Source organism: Plutella xylostella, chromosome 28 (genome assembly GCF_932276165.1).
Source record: "Plutella xylostella chromosome 28, ilPluXylo3.1, whole genome shotgun sequence".
Lineage (NCBI taxonomy): Eukaryota > Metazoa > Arthropoda > Insecta > Lepidoptera > Plutellidae > Plutella > Plutella xylostella.
Genome location: NC_064008.1, coordinates 4761207 through 4785684, shown reverse-complemented (window position 1 = coordinate 4785684; position 24478 = coordinate 4761207). Strand labels below are relative to the sequence as shown.

At 41.6% G+C, this 24478-nt stretch overlaps 3 protein-coding genes across 4 annotated transcripts; 2 read left to right on the top strand and 1 right to left on the bottom strand.

Moving 5' to 3' along the window:
- Nucleotides 1–1804: 1804 nt before the first annotated feature.
- LOC125490878 lies at nucleotides 1805–4045 on the top strand. Its single transcript, XM_048631279.1, has 2 exons — nucleotides 1805–3461; nucleotides 3907–4045. Exons 1-2 carry the CDS (start codon nucleotides 1868–1870, stop codon nucleotides 3942–3944), a joined length of 1632 nt encoding a protein of 543 aa, XP_048487236.1. The 5' UTR covers nucleotides 1805–1867; the 3' UTR covers nucleotides 3945–4045.
- A 181-nt stretch (nucleotides 4046–4226) lies between these two features.
- LOC105389215 (juvenile hormone epoxide hydrolase) lies at nucleotides 4227–16247 on the top strand. Its single transcript, XM_048631280.1, has 10 exons — nucleotides 4227–4367; nucleotides 4681–4866; nucleotides 5065–5310; nucleotides 5568–5720; nucleotides 6580–6697; nucleotides 7617–7718; nucleotides 8397–8528; nucleotides 10027–10261; nucleotides 14499–14726; nucleotides 15452–16247. Exons 1-10 carry the CDS (start codon nucleotides 4269–4271, stop codon nucleotides 15960–15962), a joined length of 2010 nt encoding a protein of 669 aa, XP_048487237.1. The 5' UTR covers nucleotides 4227–4268; the 3' UTR covers nucleotides 15963–16247.
- On the bottom strand, nucleotides 16232–23321 carry LOC105388544 (proteasome subunit alpha type-5). 2 transcript variants are annotated; one of them, XM_011559474.3, is made up of 6 exons: nucleotides 23182–23321; nucleotides 22802–23058; nucleotides 22149–22327; nucleotides 18179–18291; nucleotides 17649–17810; nucleotides 16232–16573 (listed from the first exon to the last, which is right to left on the bottom strand). In XM_011559474.3, exons 2-6 carry the CDS (start codon nucleotides 23056–23058, stop codon nucleotides 16469–16471), a joined length of 816 nt encoding a protein of 271 aa, XP_011557776.3. In that variant the 5' UTR covers nucleotides 23182–23321; the 3' UTR covers nucleotides 16232–16468. The 2 variants fall into 2 exon arrangements, with proteins under 2 accessions (XP_011557776.3, XP_037967004.2); XM_038111076.2 differs by lacking the exon at nucleotides 16232–16573 and having other exon boundaries at nucleotides 17597–17810.
- Nucleotides 23322–24478: the final 1157 nt, after the last annotated feature.

Genomic DNA, 24478 nt, shown 5'->3' with positions numbered 1-24478 from the left:
CAGCCCTGAAAAAACGCGGATTACCACACATCGGGGAGGGCTGCGGTTGAGTGCGAAAATTAAAAAAGAAAGCCCACCGTATTGCCCCCTGACGTTCAATTAACTCGGAGGCTGCGGCCCGCCGGCTGACAGCCGCCAGTGGGGCGTGATCACTTTGCAGATTCGCTTCACACCTCAATTATTCTTTGCTCATTTTGCCTTTTCATTTTCAACTGCGGGATGGGTTTTTCTTTTGAAAGAGTGCCTTTTGTTTTTTTTGTTGCGGAGGTTTTGTTTTAGTAGATGATACATTATAGTTAGGTAGGTAGAGTTATTTTTTCTATCGAAGACCAAAATTTAATTCTCGTAGGTATCTAGATAAATTGTGTTACATACTGTAGGTACATAGTTAAGTAGGTTAACTAGTTAACCATTCATTAAAACCAATATCTACCATACAAATTTTGAATGAAAGAGGTAGGTTTTTAACTTTTAAATCTTGGAATGTAATTCAAGTTAACCCATTTCACATTCAGTTTGCCCTAACTTCCTCATTTGATTGAGTTCGGGGGACTTACCCACTAGATCCTGGATATTTTTGCCCCGGCAGCATTTTGCCTTGGAGGAGGTTGACCCAAACTAGCAGACCATCCTCAAACTCAAAGTATCAGGTAGGTACCTACATTGCCGCCAAGTTTTCAAATATAGTTCTCATTATTTTCAGTTTGACATGTTTTTTCCACAGACCAATCAAAATAAATGTCAGCTGTCAAACTATGACCCGACCGCGGCGACCGCCGGTCAAACGTCAAATCCTCACGTTTGTGTCGTCGTGTTTCACGTCACGTTTGTTGTACTTTTTTGTGGAGTTTTATTTACCTCTGTGGAAGATAAACTCAGTCTGATCCAACCCTGTACTAGTGACAACTTTCTTTGCATATATGACCAGTTTGAAAAAGCTCTAACATCCTCTGCCAAAAATAGAAAATCGCGTAAAGGCCAAAGAGTCTCGCCTCCTTGGTGGGACTCCGACTGCTCCTTGGCTATTGTCGAACGCAAAAATGCAGAGGATGTCTACATTGCTAATATGAGCATGGAAAACTTCATCAACTACAAAAGGATAGCTGCACGTACCAAACGGCTCCTTAAGAAAAAAAAGAAACAGGGCTGGATCAGATTTTGTGAAAACCTTTCACCTAGGTCTCCCCCTTCTCTGGTGTGGAGATACATTCGCCGATATCGCGGTTCCCTTAACGTCGAAGATATCTTGAGCAACGATCCCTCTCTATGGCTAGAAGGGTTCAGCGATAAACTGGCTCCACCATATGTCCCACACTCCAGTGCTCTCCGCCCCCCACCAGCTCTCTTACCATCTTCAGACAGATTGGATTCTCCATTTTCTATGGATGAACTTCAATCTGCTTTATCCGGTTTAACTGATTCATCTCCAGGTATTGATGGCATCCCATACTCTTTCCTTTCAAAATCAAGCCTCAAGGTCAAGCATGCCTACTTGGAGCTGATAAACTACTTCCTTGAGTACGGAGTTACTCCGTGCTCATGGAGTAAGCAAATAGTCGTTCCCATACTGAAGGCCGGAAAAGACCCCCGTGATCCTAACTCCCGACGTCCTATCGCCCTCTCCTCTGCTTTGGCGAAAATCTTAGAGCACTTAATCAAATGCAGGCTCGAATGGCTAATTGAGAATAGAGGAATCCTAGCCAAAACCCAGTTTGGGTTTAGGAAAGGGATGAGTACTCTAGACAGCCTTGCAATACTTACAACAGATATTCACATCGCATTTAAGAGGAAAGAGTACCTTGTGGGTGTCTTCCTTGACATAGCGTCTGCCTATGATAATGTACTTCTTCCTGTGCTCAGGCAGAAAATGCGCCAGCTGAGCATTCCAGTGAAGCTTACCCGTCTGGTTTGCAGCCTATTCATGGAGAGATCCATCTACATAAAAACCCCTACCACTTCCCTTGACTCCCCAAAATTTGTTTGGAAAGGCCTCCCCCAGGGATCGGTCTTAAGCCCTCTCCTTTACAGCCTATATACTTACGATCTAGATAAATCCGTTGACTGCTTTTGCGACATTCTACAGTACGCTGACGACTTAGCCCTCTACTATGCTTCTCCCTCGTTAGGGGAGATAAATGTCCAGCTGAACCTGGCTCTTAGGTACCTCACGGATTGGCTGGATAGACATGGGTTATCTCTTTCTCCCACTAAATGTACAGCAGTGATCTTTACTAGAAAAAGAAACATCCCAGATCTGGATGTTGTTATTGGAGAGCATTCAATCACTGTGTCAAACAAAGTTAAATTTTTGGGTGTGATTCTGGATTCCAGGTTGTCGGGTAGCCATCACATGAACTACGTGGCTCAGAAGTGCGAGAGGGGTGTCAACGTCCTCAGGTCACTGTCAGGTGTTTGGTGGGGCGCACATCCATACTCTCAGAAGCTACTGTACAACGCCATTGTTCGAAGTCACTTTGATTATGCCTCATTTATCCTGGACCCCTGCAATAAGGCTGCATTAGAAAAAATCGATAAGGTTCAGTACAAGTGTCTTCGAATAGTGTCGGGTGCAATGAAATCTACCCCCACCAATGCCCTTCAGGTTGAGTGTGTCGACCCCCCTCTCCCGCTGCGGAGACAGTACTTGTGTGATCGGTTTTTCCTCGGGATCTGGCAGTCAGAGTCCCATCCTTTACTGTCCAAGCTTGATACCCTTAAGCGGCTATGTAATGCTCAAGAAAACCATGGCCTTTCCTTCCTTCTGAAATCTTATATTTTTGCTACTAACCTTCCACATCCTACAATTAAATTTAACACGAACCCTTTGTTTAGTGTTCCCTATGATGCCTTGGTTTTTCAGCCCAATGTTGTTATGGACTTGGGCATTGTGAAAAACTCTCCGGGGGCAGAGAAAACATTGTCTCATAAACTTCAGTCAGAGTGGCCTGGTTGGCTTCCAGTCTTCACAGATGCCTCAAAATTTTCAGATAAGAGCAATGTTGGTCTAGCTGTCTGGCTTCCTAAATACAAAATTACCCTCAATTTCAAACTCCCCCCTGAATCCTCGGTCTTCACGGGCGAGGCTACCGCTATTCTTGAGGCACTTCTCTACACTGAGTCTCACAAACTAAATAAAACTATTATCCTATCAGACTCTTCAAGTTGCTTACATTCTATTATTTCATTCCCATTTAAATCTAAATCTAAATTTCCTATCATTCTTCAAATTAGACAAACTCTCTTCCGTTGCAAGACTCAGGGTATTGAGGTGGCTATTGCCTGGATACCTGGCCACAGTGGCATCATTGGTAATGAGTGTGCAGATTCCTTCGCTAAGGATGCCATTAGCTTGGGCCTGGATACTCATTACCAAAATTTTGCCCACGACCTTGCCTCGCTCGCAGGACCGAGGCTTGATAATTCCTGGAAAGAGTCCTGGGACGCATCCAGGAATATTAAAGGTAAGTATTACTCCTTAATCCAACCACACATTCCCAAAAGGCCATGGTTTTTTAGAGCAAGACTTCTAGATAAACCGTCAACCTCGACAATCTGCAGACTCCGCCTTGGTCATGCGTGCACGCCTGTGCACCTGGCTAGGATTCGGGTGCGTGATAGTTCTGTGTGTGACTGCGGCACCAGCGAAGGATCTGTTGACCACCTCTTCTTTGAATGTCCCAACCTACAAAGTTCCCTCTTTGATTTCCTCCCCCCTTCTATCCCAAGACCTGTAAATATCAATTACCTACTAACACTTGTACATACTCCAATCGCTAACATCCTGTACAAATTCCTCAAAACTAACAATATTAAACTATAAATTTGTTTGTGTTCACTATATATACTAAAATTTTACTAACCCTATATTTGTGATGTCCTTGTATAAATTGTGTACGTCTGTTTCAGGTATTAATCTTGTAAATATCTCTAAATCACCACCGTAAAGACAGTTAAAAACATTGTGTGTATCTCAACACTATCGTAATTGGCCGGATTTGTTGTGTTAGTCACACACGACATATAGCCACAAACAAGATTGATTGATTGAGTTTTATTTTAGAACTTGAAAAACATAGGTATTTTTTATCAATATTAAAACACCGATAATACTACACATTATCTGTATGTAATCACAGCTCTATTTTAGACCGTCTCAAACACTTGTATTTTGTGTTTATATCGTAAAATCTATATGCCGGTGTTTTGCAAAACTTACACAAAAGTTTCATATTTTAACGTTTAACAGGAAACTACTGTAAGACTAGACCATGTCTGATAAGAAGAAATCTGCCGGTAAAAAGGATAGTACGAAGAAGGAAAAAGAAAGAAAGAATGCCAGTCTCAAAACAGTAAAAAGCTCATTTAATGTAAGTACCCTCTTAAAATTAAAACCCTTCAAATTTAATAATTACAAGCAGTATTAGGTATTGTAAATTTTCAATTAAAACCCTCAATCCATCTTGACTATCCTACAACTTCAGCACTTTGAAGCTTAATGTTTTAACTTAAAAGTAAAAATTATGTAAGTAATATCTTCATCTTCAGACCAGAATCCAACACTAGACAAAGGCCTAATTATGTATGCTGTGTCAAATTCAAAAATACCCTCAAATTATAACTATCCCATAGCAAACCATAATAAGTATGTAAATGTATAAACAAGCTTTTCTATAATTTCAGTGGTTTAAGATTATAACTATCTTCTCCGCTGCAGTCACAGTAGTACTCTCTGCACATCTTTATAACACAGTCACAACATCTAAGGAGGTCCCTAAACTGAATGTGGATGAGTGGTGGGGCCCGCTGCCCATGAACCCTAAGCAGGATCTGTCCATCCGTCCGTACAGGATTGAGTTTTCAGATGTGGTAAGTTCTTGAAACATTATTTTAGTGCTATGTAAAATCTTGTATGTTTCTTATTATATTTCATACATTCTTCTTCTGTAGAGTATAGGAGCACTAATATTTAAAAATAACACTAGTAGCTTCAAAAGAAACTCATTTACAACAATGTCTGGCAGAAACACTGCATAAATTCTATCATTCCTACATTACTTGTTTCAGATCGTAAATGACTTACGTGAAAGATTGATGCACAGAAGACCATTCACACCTCCGCTAGAAGATGTTGGCTTCAAATATGGCTTCAACACCAATTTCCTGGCTCGAGTGCTGGACTACTGGCAGAATAGCTATGACTTCGCCAGCAGAGAGAAGTTTCTTAACCAGTTCAATCACTTTGTAACCAATATACAAGGATTAGATATACACTTTATGCATGTGAAGCCGAAACATACTGATGATTCTCAGGTAAATTCTATGCAATATTTTTCAAATAATGCATTAAAAGAGCTCATTGAATATTAAAGTTCAATGTTTCGTTGTGTGATAACTCCAACCCACCTGCTAATCACCCTCCAGTCTTGGAGGATACCCATGTCCTGATATGCACAATAATTTATTACTATATTAAAATAAAGATGGTCCATAATAATACTCACGATAATTTATTGAATGAGCTTAAAAAAGAGGATCCTTAATAAACACCCTAATTGTTCCCTCCTCAGCACACAGTGGTGCCCCTACTCCTGCTGCACGGCTGGCCGGGCTCCGTCCGAGAGTTCTACGAGCTGGTCCCGCGACTGACGGCCCCGCGCGCCGGGAGTAGGGTTGTGTTTGAAGTCATCGCCCCCAGCCTGCCTGGGTATGGGTTCTCACAGGTATGACATTCTTAGGTAACAGTGGCGAAGATTTGCATACTGAGACTTCCCTTTTAGATTGTCTGATTTGATATCGGGATATTAATTACATGATATATTATCCATTTGTTTACACCGACTTCTTCTACAAAGAATTTGACGACACTGGTTGATGACGAATACTAGAGCTGGACTAGGTTTTGTCAGCGTAGTAAAAGCATTAGATTACTTGTCAGAGACTGGTTTCCCATCGTACCATCGCATGACACTATGGGACAGTTGGACTACAGAAAGCTATTTTCAGGCACCCATTCTAAACCATTTATGAATGGGGTATTAACTCATTTTACAAGCTATTAAATAATTCTTAGTTGGTGATGATAATCATGATAAGTTAAAATTTTCTGTAAATCACTATTGTTACTATGTAGTATTGTACCGGATTAAATACTTTGTTGTAGTTACAATCAATCGTATTAGTTGATAACATAACGATAAACGATATGGGTAATCCATGTGTCCTTTAGATGACCACCTACTTAGATACCTACAACAAATTTAAACTATTTACTGACCAACTATACAGGTTGCAATTAAAATTAATTCTTAGATCGCAACCAGTTCCATACAGGTATTTTTATTTCCTCTTACGGAACTGCTTCCTAAACTCCAGTCCCATAGACGGCCGAAAGGATTTACCAGTTCTTAAAATTCGCGATAAAAGTCTGTTTGGTTATTTGGTACTTAAATCCAAAAATTTTGCTTACGAGCACCAAAATCTTAAATGTAGATTTCGTGTCTAATCTCGATTTAGGACACGTCAATCCATGCCTTCGAGATGTAACGCTAAATCTATATTAACAAATATTGAATTTCCCAGGGCGCAGTCCGTCCCGGCCTAGGTCCACTAGAAGTGGCCGTGGTGCTTCGCAACCTCATGCAGCGCCTCGGACACTCGCAATACTACGTGCAGGGAGGGGACTGGGGACACTTCATCGGTAGGGAGAACACTTTTAATAATTACATTTTATAGTACACTCACGAGTTATGAAAAAGTTTTACTTACAAATTGTCGAAACCTACAGACAAACATAATTTAGAATTTGATAAACATATTTAAAATTTTAGTTGGTATGTAATAGACTGTTGCGCTGTTTAATGTAACTACTTTAATATTGCAGACGACGTTATCAAGCTAGCCTTTTATGTTTAGGTACTAAGGAGTAATTTAGTGCTATTGTCACTGGAACGAACAGGCAAACGCAGCGTGGGACGCCCTTGTGCCCGCTGGACTGACGACCAAGTATTGTGGCGCTCCTTGGGAGAGGCCTATGTCCAGCAGTGGATGATTATTGCTGACGATGATGATGATTATTATTATTATTATAAATTCTTTATTGCACATAAAAACATTGTACAAATGCGAACTTAATGCTAGTAGCATTCTCTACCAGTTAACCTTTGGTGATGTCGAGAAAGTGGTTGGTAGTGCGATAGGCTGAGAGGAGAGAAGTTATCTACTTTAATCGAGACACAGAGATATACTTACTTATACATAATAGCTATACAAATTATATACATACATAAATAACTATATTCCTACATTATATTATAATATACCTAATACATAATAATAATACATAATATAATATCATCATCATCAAATTAAATATATTAAAAATCAATTTTGTTGATCGTTCTGCACTTGGAGGTAGTGCTGACGAACTTTGGCCTTAAAGATGTCTATAGACTTTGTCTGCTGATGATTATGATGTCACTGGAACTGTTTCATTGCTCGTGATTGTAATTTGACCATATTTTAGTTTATTTTATTTTTAATGTAATTTACTTTCAACTATGGCTACCTATAGGTACCTATACAACTCAAACAAATAATAATTATTATTATTATTCCAGGTTCGAACCTGGCCACGCTGTTCCCGGGCGAGGTGCTGGGCTTCCACACCAACATGCCCATTGTGGCCTCGCATCCGCTAGTGCCGGTTGTCACTATTTTTGGTACGTATTTTATTAAGCCGTCTTCGCTGCACGGGACCGTTATCTAGGTAGATAAACGTAGATACACTAAATCGAAATGCGCGATAAATATGGCTCAACGCGCACAAACAAGTTTATCGACGTCGTCGATAATGATCCCGTGCAGCAGGGGCAGGCCTTTTATGAAAAAAAACTATTGCTAGCACAAAATGGCAGTGGATCCAACAATAAAAGGTACATCACACAAAAGAGGCTTGTACTCGTAGGTAACTACGACTAGAAGCAAAATTCAAAATGGCGATACTCTATCAACAATTCATCCACCAAATGTTTTAAAATTTAGATATTCCCTACCGGCCTATATTGATTGCATATTTTAAAGGGCCTAGTACAAAGTGGCTGTTGCTGGGGCTCACTATCGCCATTGTGTATAGTGGGGCTGATTGTGAGAAGTGGCCGACAAATTCTCTTTTATCATGTCGCGCAATTGGGATGTTGTTGGCTTTTCGGGCACTCTTCATAGGATTCATACAATAAGAACCGCTTGGCCACTATTTATTTATTGATTACTTGTCTATTTGTGTGTAAGTAAGAAAGCATACGAAACAACTCCTCCCATCTTAGTATTTGAGTGAGCAAATGGCCGCCATTTTAATGCTCTTTTTACTATATCAACACCCCGTCTATCTCCGCTTCCAGGCATGTTCTTCCCATCTCTAGTAGTGGAGCCAGAGCTACACTCTCGCATGTATCCGTGGGGACAGAAGCTCGCCTTCACTGTGGAGGAGACGGGGTACCTGCACGAACAGGCCACCAAGCCCGATACTGTCGGTGAGTTGAGGTGTGATCTATCTATCTATCATGGCGAGCTGATTTTCCGCCTCTAAGGTGGGCCATTATGCGTTAAATACTTACGGGGTGACTAGCTATTAAGCGACCCAAGCTCACGCCAGAAAGCAAGTAGATGACCTAGGTTGCTTATGACTACCCGGAGGGTGAGGTGTGTTATGGGGTGGAGGTTTGTCAGTGGAAGACATGGTATGTGGGCAATATTGCTGATGTAACTAAACAATGGTAGTTAGGTATAGTATAGGAATCACTGGTTAGGTGATGTCGCTGATATAACTGAACAATGGTATAGTATAGTTAATAATCAGATTAAGATTTAGTAAATTGGCGGACAGATACCACTATAACGCGCGAATAAAGAAACAAAACGAAAATTACGTACAGACCTTGCTATCTCGTTCAATTCCTAGATTTTACAATACTCTGGCCTGCTCCCACTTATGCAACAGCAGCCATTTTCATATTATTTCTTTATTCGCGCTATAACAGTAGTAGAGCCAGAGCTACACTCTCGCATGTTCCCGTGGGGACAGCAGCTCGCCTTCACTGCGGAGGAGACGGGGTACCTGCACGAACAGGCCACCAAGCCCGATACTGTCGGTGAGTTTATAGTTGATACCATAGACAAAATATGTGTGATAGGTGGAGGTTTGTCAGTGGACGACGTGATTGTTGGGCACTATTGCATTTTGTTCTTCTTCTTCTTAGTGAGTCGGTGGCATACACCAACTATAGATTAGCGTCTGAAGCCCACTGCCCATATAGGATCATATGATACATCACACGGGGAGGCTCCTTTCGTGATTCACAGGGAATCAAGTTTGAATATAGTACAAGGTGTCTTGATAAAGAAACAAAATGAAAATGGCTACCGTTGCATTACTGGTAATTGGCTGGAGTATTGCCAGATATAGGAATACAACGAGACAGAATGAGTCCATCCGCCATTTTCGTACTGTTTCTTTATTCGCGCTATAACAGTAGTAGAACCAGAGTTACACTCGCGCATGTGCCCGTGGGGACAGCAGCTCGCCTTCACTGTGGAGGAGACGGGGTACCTGCACGAACAGGCCACCAAGCCCGATACTGTCGGTGAGTGGAGGTTTGATGAGGGTTTGTCTTATATATAGCGATATTAAAATAACCAATAGTGATTTGAATAACTAATAGTGATTTAGCATAAGGCGTGCAGATAAAGAAATAATATGGGAGTTACGAAAGGACTCATGTTATCTTGGCCTAGTCGACCTACGACTTTATACTCATCTTACTACCACGTATGCAACAGCCGCCATTTTCATACTGTTTCTTTATTTGCGTATGTACTGTCTTTCAAAAGGGCACAAACACGATGCCCAAACAACAAAGTTTTCAACGTAACAAACAAAAAAAATCGGTACATTAGAATCTCTGCCATAATCACTATAGATATACCCGCGTATTTTTTTCTGTAATAACAATAACCCTCCTATTTTCCCAGGAGTGGCCCTAACCGACTCCCCTGCAGGCCTGGCAGCGTATATCCTTGAAAAATTCTCGACCTGGACCAACCCAGCCTTCAAGAAAGCAGGCGACGGGGAGCTACTGAACAAATTCGCACTAACACACCTACTGGATAACGTCATGATATACTGGGCCACGAATAGTATAACTACGTCTATGAGATTGTACGCTGAGCATTTCAGCAAGCGGTATATGGAGCATAAGATGGACCAGTGAGTTTTTGAATTTTTATATAAGTAGGTACCCTAATTCATAATTCATTTATTTTCTGTTAAATTTACATCGTCAGCTTAATAATTAGGTATAGTTAATTAATACAAATTAATAATTGTACCTATATTAAACAAATTTACAAATTGATAATAGGTATATCACAATTTGTCATTAAATAATTACATAATATAAAATATATAACAAAAGGTATGTCAAATTAGTTAAATAAAATTAATACTTATGTCAAAGATAATTAAAATACAAATTTTTGTACCTATTGTACCTTAGCCATACTTATTTGTCATTAATAAATTCGTCAAATGTGTAAAAAGCCTTCTGGCTCAAATATTTTTTCAGATTATTTTTAAAAATATTGTAACTTGGTGACTCCCTTATGCCTTCTGGTATTTTATTGTATATTTTGGGACCAACAATGTCTATCGACTTTGTGGTCTTGGCTAGCCGATGTTCGGGGACAAACAAGTTATTTGGCCTTCTGGAGCTGTACCTACTAATTTTCGAGGTAAATGTGAATTCTGAAAGGTTCAGTCGCACATACTTGGCGACCTCCAGAATGAACAGACTGGGCACAGTCAGGACTCCTAACTCGATGAACAGCTCTCTCGCCGGTTCATCAGGAGGTTTCCTCATGATCCGTCGGATCATCCTTTTCTGGAGTACGAATGGTCTGTGCCAGTCAGCGGCCAGTCCCCAAAACTCTATTCCGTAGATTAGAATGGACTGGAAGTAGGCGTGGTAGGCCGTTATTACGTTTGACCTGGACAGAGTGGGGGCGAGGCGTGAGATCGCAAAGAATGCACTGTTTAGTTTTGCGTACACATCCTCAATTTGGTCGTGCCACTGGAGGCCTGTATCGAATGTGAATCCTGCAAATTTTGCTGACCTGTCATACGGCACAGTAGTGTTGTGAACAGTGACTGTGGGTAATTCGGTTGTGATGTTCCGCAGCGAAAAATACAAAAGTTTCGTTTTATCTATATTCACCTGCATACCGTTTATTGTGAACCAGTTCACCAGGCTTTCAATCGTATGGATTAAGTTATGCACTAGTTGTTCTCAGGGGCGTATTTAAAGATTGCGCGCCCTGGGCTCCCGTAGCTTTCCGCCCCATCAAAGAATGAAAGAAAACAAAAAGAGCAATCAGTGTATTGTACCTATCGACCTACATATATGTATAAGAACATTGTGGTGATAGATTTGCAAACAAAAAAAAAGATTTTTCTTGATAGACGAGTACATTTTAGAACGTTTAGAAATAAACTTTGGCGACTGAGTGAGGCATTTTTTTTTCTTTAGATTTTCTTAAAAAAATACAGAGGCGGACAAAAATAGACATATTCCACCGGTTCAAAAAAGAACAGAGGCCGGCTTTCATACTTTAAAAAAATCCAGCCTCGTCACCAAAATACCTCGGAGTGACAATGGATAGGGAGCGGTGGTAGCTCAGTCGGGTAAGCGCCCGCTTCTCACGCAAGAGATGCGGGTTCGAATCCCGGCGCTGACATGTACCAATGAGTTATTTTAACTTAGGTACAATGTATACCATCGCTCTTACGGTGAAGGAAAACATCGTGAGGAAACCTGCATATCTATATTTAGCACATCTAGATATGTGAACCCACAAACCCGCAGTGGACCAGCGTGGTGGGAAATGGTCCAAGCTTAGGAAGGCAGTTTAGACCTTGGGGATATGCACAAAGGTTCCACTCGAGAGAGCCAGGTGCAGGTTCTTACACCCCCACAGAGAATAGAATAGAATAGAATAGACCCTGGATAGATCCCTCACGTACAAAACCCACTGCAAAACACCAAGAAAAAGTCAGCTCCCGAAACAAACTTCTGCGACGGCTTACCACTACCAACTGGGGCGCCTCTCCGCAAGTTCTACGAACAAGTAGATTAACATCTCTGCTCCTCAGCCGAATTAGCCTGCCCGATATGGGCAAGATTCCCATTCCACAGAGCCAGAAGACAAAAGTCTTCAACCAGTGCTTCCTGCCAGTGATGACGTATGGTGCAGAAGCGTGGACACTGACGGTAGGACTGGTCCACCGATTTAAAGTCGCTCAGCGTGCTATGGAGAGAGCTATGCTTGGGGTTTCTCTGATGGATCGTATCAGAAATGCCGGTTATCCGTCAGAGGACTAAGGTTACCGACATAGCTGTCAAAATATGCAAGCTGAAGTGGTAGTGGGCTGGTCATAATTATATGCCGAAGAACCGATAACCGTTGGGGTAGACGAGTTCTCGAGTGGAGACCACAAATAGGCAAACGCAGCGTGGGACGCCCTCCTGCATGCCCGCTGGACTGACGAGCTTAGGCGGGTAGAGCCGGTAGTGGTTGGATGAGGAAGGCCGAGGATCGAGTGTTGTGGTGCTCCTTGGGAGAGGCCTATGTCCAGCAGTGGATGATTATTGGTTGGCTGATGATGATATGGGCAAGGTCCGCGCATGCTAGAGAAGTAGATTTTGCTCTTAACGAAACAGTTCGTATAGTAACGGGATGCCTCAAACCGACACCGCTCTACAAGGTCTACTCTCTGGCTGGGATAGCACCCCCTAGCATACGGCGAAAAGTGGCATGTTCTGTTGAGAAAGGCAAACAAGAGTGCGACTCCAGACATACACTTTACTCACATACTGCCGCCTTAAGAGCCGCAAAGCGTTTCTAAATAGTGAGGTGTCCTTAACGGATGAAAACCCACAAACCGCAAGGCTCTGGTAAGAAAAGCAGCCCCAGGATGCTATCAAAGTTGCTTCGTTTTGGTCTGGACAAATTTAAAAATTCGCATGTTCACTGACACGAAAGGGGCCGTCCATTAATCACGTGAGGCTCAAAAGGGGGGGGAGGGGGTACGGAAAACCTCACGAAACATCACGTGGGGGGAGGGGGGGTCTCGTTAGATATCACGTGTATTAATTTTTTGCCAAAAAATTTTGAACGGCGCAAAAATCTGAACGATTTGTAGTATTTCCTTGATTGACTCGCCCGCCGTTGCGTTTCAATTCAAAACGCAATTTTCGTTATATTTTTTCTAGTCAAAAATGGCCTACATAGACTCCCAAAAAATACACGTAATCCAAGGGGGGGGAGGGGGGGTTGGTCCCAAACCTCACCAAATATCACCAGGGGGGAGGGGGGGGTCAAAAAATGAGAAAAACGACCTCACGTGATTAATGGACGGCCCCAAAGAAGAAGTCTAGAGTACCTACCGACCTACATATGTATAGGAACATTGTGGTGATAGATTTGCATACATAATGATATCTTCCAAAGAAAAAAAAAGATTTTTCTGGATTACATTTTAGTACGTTTAGAAATAAACTTGTGCGGGTTGTGTGCGGGTACATTTTAGAACGTTTAGAAATAAAAACTTTACATTTCCTTCAAGAAAATACCTACCAAGGCGGAAATAAATTAGACTATTCCACCGGTTCAGAAAATAACGAAGGCGGCTTTTATACTTTAAATCATATTACTTAAGACATGAAATCAACATTTGGAAAGATGGCTCAGGGCCGTTCTAGGCTTACGTCCTAAAATATTGTTCTGTACTTTTTTAATCCTCCAACCTAAAGTCCAAGGGCGGCATACCGGCCGCCCCTGGGCCGCCTGCCGCCCCGGGCTGTAGCCCTTTTAGCCCTAGGGTAAATACGCCCCTGGTGTTCTGCTGTCTCAGCTGAAACGATTGCGCATATAGCATCTGCATATATGATGAATTCTGCTTCCCGAGTAACGTGCGGGAGATCGTTCATCATGATCAGAAATAAACTGTTTCCTACGTTGGAACCCTGTGGTACGGACCGATCACCGATTTTTCCCGGCGACGATTGCTCATTTCCTACGACAGTAATTTGGACACGGTCAGATAGAAATGAACGAATGCTTAACTTATACAATACACACAGTGTTACTGCCTAACTTATACAATACACACAGTGTTACTGCCTAACTTATACAATACACACAGTGTTACTGGTAAATGGGATGGAGAAATGTGTAAGGCATTTGGCAGCGCTAACCATCAGTTGAACACTGTTTTAAGTTTTTGTAGTGGGTGATGGTGATGATACTGTTGATAGACTGATTCGTCAAGAGCCATCGGCATCGGCATCGTCAGTGCTGCCAAAAATTCTCCATATCGCCACCACTATATCCCAGAACAATAACTTAATTTCAATCACTTTAACCTAAACATAACCTTAACTTTCCAGAGTCCACACAACAGTTCCAACGTGGGGAATAAAGTTCAAACACGAGCTAGGCTTCCAGCCAGATTGTATCCTGAAGCTGAAATACAAGAACTACCTACACAGTACGATAGTTGAAGACGGCGGCCATTTTGCCGCGTTCGAACTGCCCGATGTAATGGCGGATGATATTTTTAAAGCTGTCAACACTTTCATTGAGTTCCATGAACAGAAGAAAAAGGAAGCGGCTGAGTAAGGAGGTTTTGTTTAAGTGTGCATGCAAAAGCTTTATTGGTTTAATTTGCGTTTGCACTGCATTTTTAGCTGAGATTTTTGTTTTATGTCAGTCATTTTTGTATTTAACCAGCACAACAGGGTTTTGCAAATACCTATTGTATACTATTTCTACTTCTAGTCGAAAGGGGGTAAAACAATTCTTCATTTTGCACAACTTATATTTAATTTCAACTTTAATTTTTACAATACCCTTTTATATGATGCATCGTGTACATTTTAAATATTCATGTTAGTAAACTTTTTATGGTAAAAGCATATTACTCTGTAAATGTTATGCATGATATTATTCTGTTTGTGTCTATGGACAGTAAAGAAACTTACAAACTTGTAAAGATTGCTAAAGATGTTGAATTTAAAATTAGCAATTGGATTTTTACTTTTCTATTTTATATTTAAGATATTTTATAGCCATTGGAATGTATAGCCCGTAAGTTTTAAATGGTTTTAACTTATAATTTATGCTTTAGCTTTGTTACTAACACTATGTTTCTGGTTTTTTTAACACTATGCACCTGCCCTTCCAAATAGTCAACTTTTACTTGTAGATATTTTTCCGTACTATTTCTTATTACTTAAGTATAAGAACTTTTGTTATGAGTATAGCATGAGAATGACTTCAAATACTTTTCTTATAAAATCATTGTATTTATATTATGGTGCTGCTCCAATTTCCATTGCAGAAAACCCATCGATCCAGAACCACACAAGAAAGCCACAACCGTATACGACTTTACTGTAAAAGACATCAACGGAAATGATGTTAAACTCGACAAATACAGGGGCCATGTCCTTATTATTGTGAACGTAGCTTCTCAGTGCGGTTTGACCTCCACCAACTATCAAGAACTCAATGCATTGTATGACAAGTACGCTAAGAGCAGAGGTCTTCGTATATTGGCTTTCCCGTGCAACCAGTTCTTAGGACAAGAGCCAGGCACCGCCAAAGATATTTTAACGTTCACTAAAGAAAGAGGGGTTAAGTTTGATTTGTTTGAGAAAGTTGATGTGAACGGAGATACGGCCCATCCTCTATGGAAGTTTTTGAAGCAAACGCAAAGTGGTACGTTTGGGGATTTCATTAAATGGAACTTCTCCAAGTTTATTGTGGACAAAAACGGCGTGCCAGTCGAGAGGTTAGCACCTAATGTTAATCCGTCGGAGTTGGAACCGCTCTTAGCCAAGTATTGGTAGTGAAATGTGAGCAATATTATTTGTGATAAATATGTAGATATGGTGTAATTTTTAAAGCCATAGGTTTTGGACCTTCGTGTCTAGTCAACAAAACACGAATTCCAGGAATGTTTATATTGTTTTAGCTTAATATGTATGTGTAAGCAATAACTATATGTTAAACCGGTGCATTTATACTGTTTAAAACTTGGTGAAGTGCCTACTTACCATAAGAACTAGTTACTTAAATGTTTTTTTATACCAAACTTTTTTATAAAATAAAAGGGAAATTAAATTTTAATACAATTAGCATTTTATTCTTAAATCTGCAAAGAAATCAAGCTAATCAACAAGGGTTTAATTTAAATAATAACGAAATAAGTCGCACTTAAAAAGAAGCAAAATGAAAATGGCGGACGAACTCATGCTATCTCGCTCCTATATACTCCTTCCCACTCCCACTTTTGTAACGGCCACCATTTTCACATTGATTCTTTATTCGCGTGCGTTATATTAGTTCGTAAGTTTCAAACGGTTTGTTCGTTCTCATGTAATTTTAGCTTCGACATCCCTTGAATGGTGTTCCTCGAACTATTCTCACTCCATTGAAGCTCCGGTATTGCCGATATAAGCTGTGTGGGAAAGGAAAGGAACAGTGTAATAGGAGGGAAAAATAAAAGGGGATGGAAAAAATTAAAGAAAGAAGGATCCTAAAAACTACTATACTTACTAACTATACTGAAAAACTGCTAAATAAAAATACCTACAAATATAACGATAAATATAAAAGTAAAGATAAATATGTATAAAAATAATACAAATGTTACTTTTTAATTCGATTTAATTATAAAATAGTGAATAAGTAAGTTCTGATAGCACATCGTACATAAATAACTTTCCTGACGTAACATAACAAATACACTTGGCCTAAATTAATTTAGGTACGTGGTAACTGGTAAGTTAATTTAGGCCAATGATTGTTTACATTAAATGCAGTTAACTACACTAAGGGCCCCTTGCACCAACAAATTAAATCTAGATTTAGTCTCAAATGTCGATTTAAGAAACGTCAGTCCATATAAAATTTGACACTAAATCGAGATTTAACACTAAATCTAGATTTAATATGTTTCTGCAAGTGGCCCTAAGCGTGGACTGAGACACACGGAATTATGTTTTATACACAATGTGCTATCAATACAATTTCAGATTCTCTTATAATAACCAATATCCCCCGCCTTAAAGTAATATTTCAAATAAACTGCACATGATATTACAAACTTACGATACAACTCATCTCAAAGGCCAACATACTGCTGTAAAATACATACTGTGTAAAAATACAATACAACAATTTCTACGTAAATACTACTTACAAATACAATTTATTTCAAATACTACTCTACCATACTCTCCACGATAGAACTAATCATTTTGAACTCTGTTGGTCTTTAAATAGGGTAAGTTTGGGAAACTGAATAACTTTACACTGATGACAAGCTAGATGATCAAACCATTCAGGTTACAAGTGACAGATGGACGAAATTATACATTTCAATTGAGAGCAAAAGAGACAACATCTGCCCAATAACTTTGCTATACCAATATTACTATCACTGTAAAACCACCCAGCTCCCACTAAACACCACCCCTAACACCGAACAGAGTCCAAAACACACTACAAGTCTAGGGTATGTCAGTGATAACCTCAGCCAGCTGTTCCCGGGTGAACATGTGGAACATGCCCTCCGGAGTCATGGTCACCACTTCCACATTGTTCTCTGAGAGCTTCTCCTCCATCACTTGTTTGAGGATGGTGAGGGCGGACTTGATGGCCTCCTTGAGGGTCATCGACTTGTGGTAGGCCTCCTGTAGGAATTCATTACTGTTTAGAAATAATGTAAAATAACTAAGATCTACATCAGAAATATTGAAGGCATAATCCTCAAACTGCCTGATTCTTCCTAGTTTTTTCCTGAGAATTCAGGGGTTTATCTATACATATACGTGTCACTGAAGGATATGGCATTAACGATAAATTAATCAGTAGTTTCCAACACAATAAGTAAGTTATGTACGGCGCATCTTTCTGACAAACCCAAGTTGTCCCAAGAAGATTAGTATCCATACTGCAGTGGCGAAGGGGTTAATTTATTTGTAGGTGATGCTAGTGTGAAAAAATTTGAAATCTGTCAATCCAAAAGGGAAGCAGATGGGAATCGTGTTGTACGGGATACCTTCAAGCTCTGCTGCGCGCCCTCGCTGCCGGAGCCGATGGCCTTGGCGTCGTACTGCACGAACGTGCCGCTCGGGTCCATGTGGTACAGCTGGGGGCCCTTCTCGTCTATACCTGGAGTGTAGGAGAAGGCGTTTAGTTTTCACTGCTTAAAATATTGCCGCTTCTTGTACTGGCGGATCCAGAAGGGCTAGGAACGGGTCGCAAAACGCGCACTTCAAGGTGTGAGAAACGTTTTACATCATGCTAGAACTTTTAACACGTCATGACGTGCGCCTCTTGTGCCCCATGCTAGCAGACTCCCCCGAGGGTAGAGGCACTCAGCTCGAGTCTTTACGAGTGAAGGTGAAGAAGTGCTAGCCATCCACACTCTCCAATCTGTCCATTCTATTCAGTGACACATCCTTTATTTACTCACAAAATACTCATCACAAATACAAAACTACATCAATAGTTACTGCCATCATGTCTTTTGACTTGCAATCTTTGCTTCTAGCATTAAGTCCACCTGATTGTACATAATTACTTCTGTATATTGTGCAATAAAAGTATAAATAAATAAATCGAAAACAAATACTAAACTGATGGTGAGGCTGTCCACACTCTCTGAATTCTGGATGCACCATAACAGGTAGGTACTTCTAAAGCCGCATCCAGGACCAAATATCTGAACCTTTGGCAATCAACTCAGTGCTTTAACTGCATCACAGATGTTTATTTTTTCAAGACGCTGATACTTCGGGGGGCTTGTCGCTCACGTCCGTAGGTACAAACCCTAGTTACCCTACACGTGTCCCCTGGGTGGTGCTAACGAGTGACAACGCCGAATGTCGGGCGGCGGTAAATCGACCCGACCTCCTCTCCTAGCAGAGGCGGCGATCTCCCGCCGTAAAAAGGAGAATCACCAACACGCCTGCCAAGCGCGGTGATTATGGCAAATACACCTCCTGATGGAAAAAACAAAGCCCCGGCCCCCAGTCCCCGGCAGCCCCGCTATCCCGGACTCCGGTAGCGGTCACGGTAACGGCGGGGCAGGGGGTGCGAAGAATCTCCGGCAGAGAGTCGGCTACCAGCCCAACCGACCCTTGCACCTGGCAACATATAACGCACGGACACTGAGGGAAGACGTGAAGATAGAGGAGCTGGAAGAGGAAATCAGCAAGTTAAAATGGGACATTATAGGGTTATCCGAAGTCCGACGAGAGGGAGAGGATACGGAAATTCTCCAGTCCGGAAACTTGCTGTACCACCGGGAGGGCGACCAACTGTCCCAAGGGGGTGTCGGGTTCATCGTCAACAAGTCCCTCGTCAACAACATCGTTGAAATCGGAAGTGTGTCGACACGGGTTGCGTACCTCATCCTGAGAATATCTAAACGATACTCAATGAAGGTCATACAGGTTTACGCACCCACATCTAAGCACACCGATGATGAGGTCGAACTTGCGTATGAAGACGTATCGTCTGCCCTGCGTAAGCTCACTACTCATTTCACGGTGGTGATGGGAGACTTTAACGCGAAACTCGGAAAACAAGAAGGCGGCGAGACGAAAGTGGGGTCACATGGATTTGGAGTCCGGAACCATCGTGGGCAAATGCTGGCTGACTTCTTGGAGAAGGAGGGCCTCTATATGATGAACTCCTTCTACAAGAAGAAGCCACAAAGGAAGTGGACGTGGATTAGCCCCGATGGGAAGACTAAAAACGAGATCGACTTCATATTGACGGATAAGAAGCACATATTCAATGATGTCTCAGTGATCAGTAGGGTTAAGACCGGCAGCGATCACCGACTCGTAAGAGGCACTTTGAATATAAACTGCAAAATAGAACGCTCCCGTCTAATGAAGTCCACGCTCCGTCCTACTCCTGCTCAAATCCAGGATCCCGAAAGCTTTCAGTCTGAGCTTTGCGACCGCCTGATATGTTTAGAGAATTGCGTTACAGTTGACGATTTAAATAATAGGTTTGTGGAAACTGTCCGAGAGGTAGGATCGAAATATTTTTCGTCCCGAACCAACCGAGGACCTCAAAAACTCTCAGATGGGACTCTGAGTCTCATAAGAGAACGGAGAGAAATGAGGTTGCAGTCTTCAGTTGATATGGTCGAATACAGACGTCTAAACAGACAGATCGCCAAAGCAAGACGTTGCGATATGAGACGCTACAATTGCAAGCGCATTCAAGACGCAATAGAGCAAAACAAGGGCTCCAAAGTCTTTGCTAGAGATCGACCTGTTCGGCAGACTCTGTTGACCCAACTGAAGACCGACACTGGCAACACCGTTTCATCAGTGCCCGAAATTCTGGGAGAAATTGAGAGATTCTACGGACAGTTATACACCACAACACAAAACCCTATTACCAGCGGTGCTCACGACAGCCGAGCGCCACTCACCCGACACTATACCGAAGATATTCCGGACGTCAGTCTAGACGAGATTAGTATAGCTCTCAAACAGCTAAAAAACAACAAAGCTCCGGGAGATGATGGAATAACGACAGAACTTCTGAAAGCCGGCGGTAGACCGATTTTAATAGCACTTCGGAGGCTGTTTAATTCCGTCATACTCGAAGGCACAAGCCCGGAGGCATGGAGCAGAAGTGTAGTGACTTTGTTCTTCAAGAAAGGCAACAAAGCCCTATTGAAGAATTATAGACCCATTGCACTTCTGAGCCATGTGTACAAGCTGTTTTCGAGAGTTATTACGAATCGTCTCGAGCAAAGACTCGACGACTTCCAGCCACCCGAACAAGCCGGGTTCCGAAAAGGCTATAGTACCATAGATCATATACACACGCTTCGGCAGGTTATACAGAAGACCGAGGAGTATAATCTACCTTTATGTCTAGCGTTTGTGGACTATGAGAAAGCCTTTGATTCTATTGAGCTCTGGGCGATGCTTCAATCCCTTCAGCGGTGCCATATAGACTATCGCTATATCGAGGTGTTGAGATGTATGTACAATGCTGCCACAATGTCAGTTCGATTACACGAACATAGCACAAAACCGATCCAGTTGCAAAGGGGCGTGAGACAGGGAGATGTTATTTCTCCGAAACTGTTCACCTGTGCACTGGAAGATGTTTTTAAGCTTGTAGAGTGGAAAAGACTGGGCATTAACGTCAATGGCGAATATATCTCTCATCTACGATTTGCTGATGACATAGTTATTATGGCGGAAACGCTGGAGGAGTTAGGCGAAATGCTCACAGACCTCAATGATGCCTCTAAACAAGTTGGGCTGAAAATGAACATGGACAAGACAAAGGTCATGTCGAACGAACATGTTTCATCATCGCCCGTAACTGTAGGAGGTGTCACCATCGAAGTTGTCGATCAGTATCCCTACCTAGGACAAGTGATCCGATTAGGTAAATCCAACTTCGATAAAGAGGTAGCTCGTAGAATCCAACTCGGATGGGCAGCGTTCGGGAAATTACGACACATCTTAACTGAAAACATACCTCAGTGTCTGAAAACAAAAGTTTTCAATCAGTGCGTGTTGCCAGTGATGACTTACGGAGCCGAGACGTGGTGCTTCACCAAAGGGCTTATCCACAAGCTCAGAGTTGCTCAGCGTGCTATGGAAAGGGCTATGTTAGGCGTGTCCCTGCGAGATAGGATTCGTAATGAAGAAATCCGCAGGAGAACTAAAGTTACCGACATAGCCAAAAGGATTAGCACGCTGAAGTGGCAATGGGCTGGCCACATAGCCCGCAGAGCCGACGACCGCTGGAGTAGAAAGGTTCTGGAGTGGAGACCCCGTGTCGGCAAACGGCGTGTCGGTCGCCCCCCAACCCGTTGGTCTGATGATCTGCGGAAGGTAGCGGGAAGCCGCTGGATGCAGATGGCGGGTGACCGTTTGGGGTGGCGATCGTTAGGAGAGGCCTATGTCCAACAGTGGACTACAGAAGGCTGAGAGAGAGAGAGAGAGATACTTTCTAATCACTGTCAAATTTTAAATTACCTGCAAACATGATAGCAACACCGAACGGGCGAGACATGGCGGTGCCGCTGTCATCATCACTGTCTCCAAACTGTATAGCGAGGTTGGACACGGCCTGTGCACACGACTCCACGCTCATGCGCTCGTTGTACACAAACCAGTGCTGCTGGCTCTCCATGCGGGCTCGCTCCACCAATGTTCTGGAATATAGTTGAAGAATGAACCATATTTTGATGCCTCATACTGATGGACCTTATTTCATCATAAATAATAGGTCCATGTGCCCTATGATTTAAATGTAGAAAAATTATAAAGCTTCAGGGTTAAAAGATGCTTGTGGAGTTTTTGGCCATTTAAAGATAAAAATTATTTATTATTCTATTCATTTTTCTTATTCTAATATATTCTCTGTGAGGTTTGTTTGAGCTGGGCAAGATTTTAGATTGCACTATAGCTTGTGAATAGAGAGGTTTACTTGTATTGTTCTATTCATAACAGTATGCTCGGTTCAAGCCTGCTTGTATGAAAATAACACCTGACTCAGTGTCTGAGAGTGGATCACAATATGAGTAACAAACTGTAATAAGGGGTAAGCATTCGTGCCACAAAACAAATGTGAATATGGTTCTCTTCTTTACTCACACACCACAACTAACCAATGCAATAATATTTACCTTGAGTCAGCCATCAGGCCGGACACGGCGCACGCGATGTGGCGGTCCACCTCCACGATCTTCTCGATGGTCGTGGGCTCCATGAGAGGGGACGTGATCCTCTTCTCAACAGCTAACACAACGCCCTCTGAAGTACAGATACCAATGGCCGTAGACCCAAGCTTGATCGCCTCAATGGCATATTCCACCTGGAACAGCCGCCCTTCGGGGCTGAACGTGTTGACTCCACGGTCATACTCGGAACGGGTGAGAAACATCTGCAAAAATTAGACTTTTTAACACCGGCCGCTGAGGTTAGGTTACGATGACAAAGCGAATTCTTGTTTGTTTATAACAAGTATATTAAGATGCATGTGGATAAGAAAGTTAAGAATACTTACGTTGATTAATTAATTGGTAGTTACCGAGTAAGCTACGCGGGTTTTATAGAAAATTAAATGGTACAAAAACCGTAAATTTTTGCTTGGACACAAAACACAAAGTGACAATGACAGACACAAATTTAAACGTCAAACGAAACAAATGCATTCGTTCTGAAATTTTGAATTCACGCTTAAAGTGGTAAACCTTATTCTGAGAGCAGAAAGTCGCAATGCACTGCGTATAATCATCATATCGATATCGTGACGAATAAATTAATAATATAATCCAAGCACTTTAATAAGTGTTTTTTTTCCTCAGTGCTTTAATATACAAAGTCCTTGCTCTAATCTGTCTGCTTTTGTGTGTGGGTATGCTCCAGGTATGATCAGGGGTATCAATGTAGCATATTTTTAGGGTGCTACCACGTGCTGCAGTATGCTGCCGCATGGGTACTACCTTTTTTGGCATAATATTTATTTGCCTAATCTCGTATTGCATAGTAACGTTTGGTCAAAGTCTCGTTACGCCGAAAATCGTATGGCATAAATCTCGTTTAGTAAAAAGTTATTTCGCATAACATTATTTAGCCTAATAATGGTATGGCCAAATCTTGAAAAGCCTAATAATGCTATGGCATAGGTTTATACAAAGTAATAATATTCGTTTAGCTTTAGGAGCGTCTCCCTACACAGCGCAAACTGGTGCCTTGTATTGTTTCCGCTGTTTGGAAAACGTTCCGCTCCGCTTCGCTGCGCTCCGCTTTGGTTTTAATAATAATTTATTTATTTCAGATATATTTTTGGTTTTGATGACCATGTGCACCTAACACGCTCCTCCTCGCTTTGCTCGTCGTCGCACCTATTTTTAGATTTCGATCTCATGGGGTTTGTAATAATTATATTGGTCGTTAACTTTCGATTTTTTGATCATACAATATCGTGATTTTCGGGATGTAGGAGAAAAATACCACAATTTGTACATTTACTACATACTTAATATATTATTTATTAAGATAACATTACGAGAAACAAGATTATACATAGGTATAGACGAACATAAATTTGAGCAAACGAAACTTAGGTGTTTAAAGATTGTGCCTAAAGAGTTTTAGACGAAACGAGCCTTATGCCACATAAGTCTTGGCAAAGTGATGGTTCGGCCAAAAAAGTTTAGACCATACGAGTTATGCGAAATGAGTTTTGGTCAATAAAGATTATGCGAGATGAGCGGAACCCTGCCGCATGAGAACGCGCGCTGTCGCATTCTGCAGACAAAAAAGGCGATCGCACGGTGAAAGGATGCGTTAGCATGCTA

Coding starts and splice junctions, on each gene's coding strand:
- LOC125490878 (XM_048631279.1), top strand. CDS start 1,868: ATGCGCCAGCTGAGCATTCCAGTGAAGCTTACCCGTCTGGTTTGCAGC. Junction 3,462..3,906: donor CGCATCCAGGAATATTAAAG/GTAAGTATTACT, acceptor CGTCTGTTTCAG/GTATTAATCTTGTAAATATC.
- LOC105389215 (XM_048631280.1), top strand. CDS start 4,269: ATGTCTGATAAGAAGAAATCTGCCGGTAAAAAGGATAGTACGAAGAAG. Junction 5,311..5,567: donor AACATACTGATGATTCTCAG/GTAAATTCTATG, acceptor TTCCCTCCTCAG/CACACAGTGGTGCCCCTACT. Junction 7,719..8,396: donor GCCGGTTGTCACTATTTTTG/GTACGTATTTTA, acceptor CTCCGCTTCCAG/GCATGTTCTTCCCATCTCTA.
- LOC105388544 (XM_011559474.3), bottom strand. CDS start 23,058: ATGTTTCTCACCCGTTCCGAGTATGACCGTGGAGTCAACACGTTCAGC. Junction 22,328..22,801: donor GGCCTGATGGCTGACTCAAG/GTAAATATTATT, acceptor ACTATATTCCAG/AACATTGGTGGAGCGAGCCC. Junction 16,574..17,648: donor CCCGGGAACAGCTGGCTGAG/GTTATCACTGAC, acceptor TTTCCCACACAG/CTTATATCGGCAATACCGGA.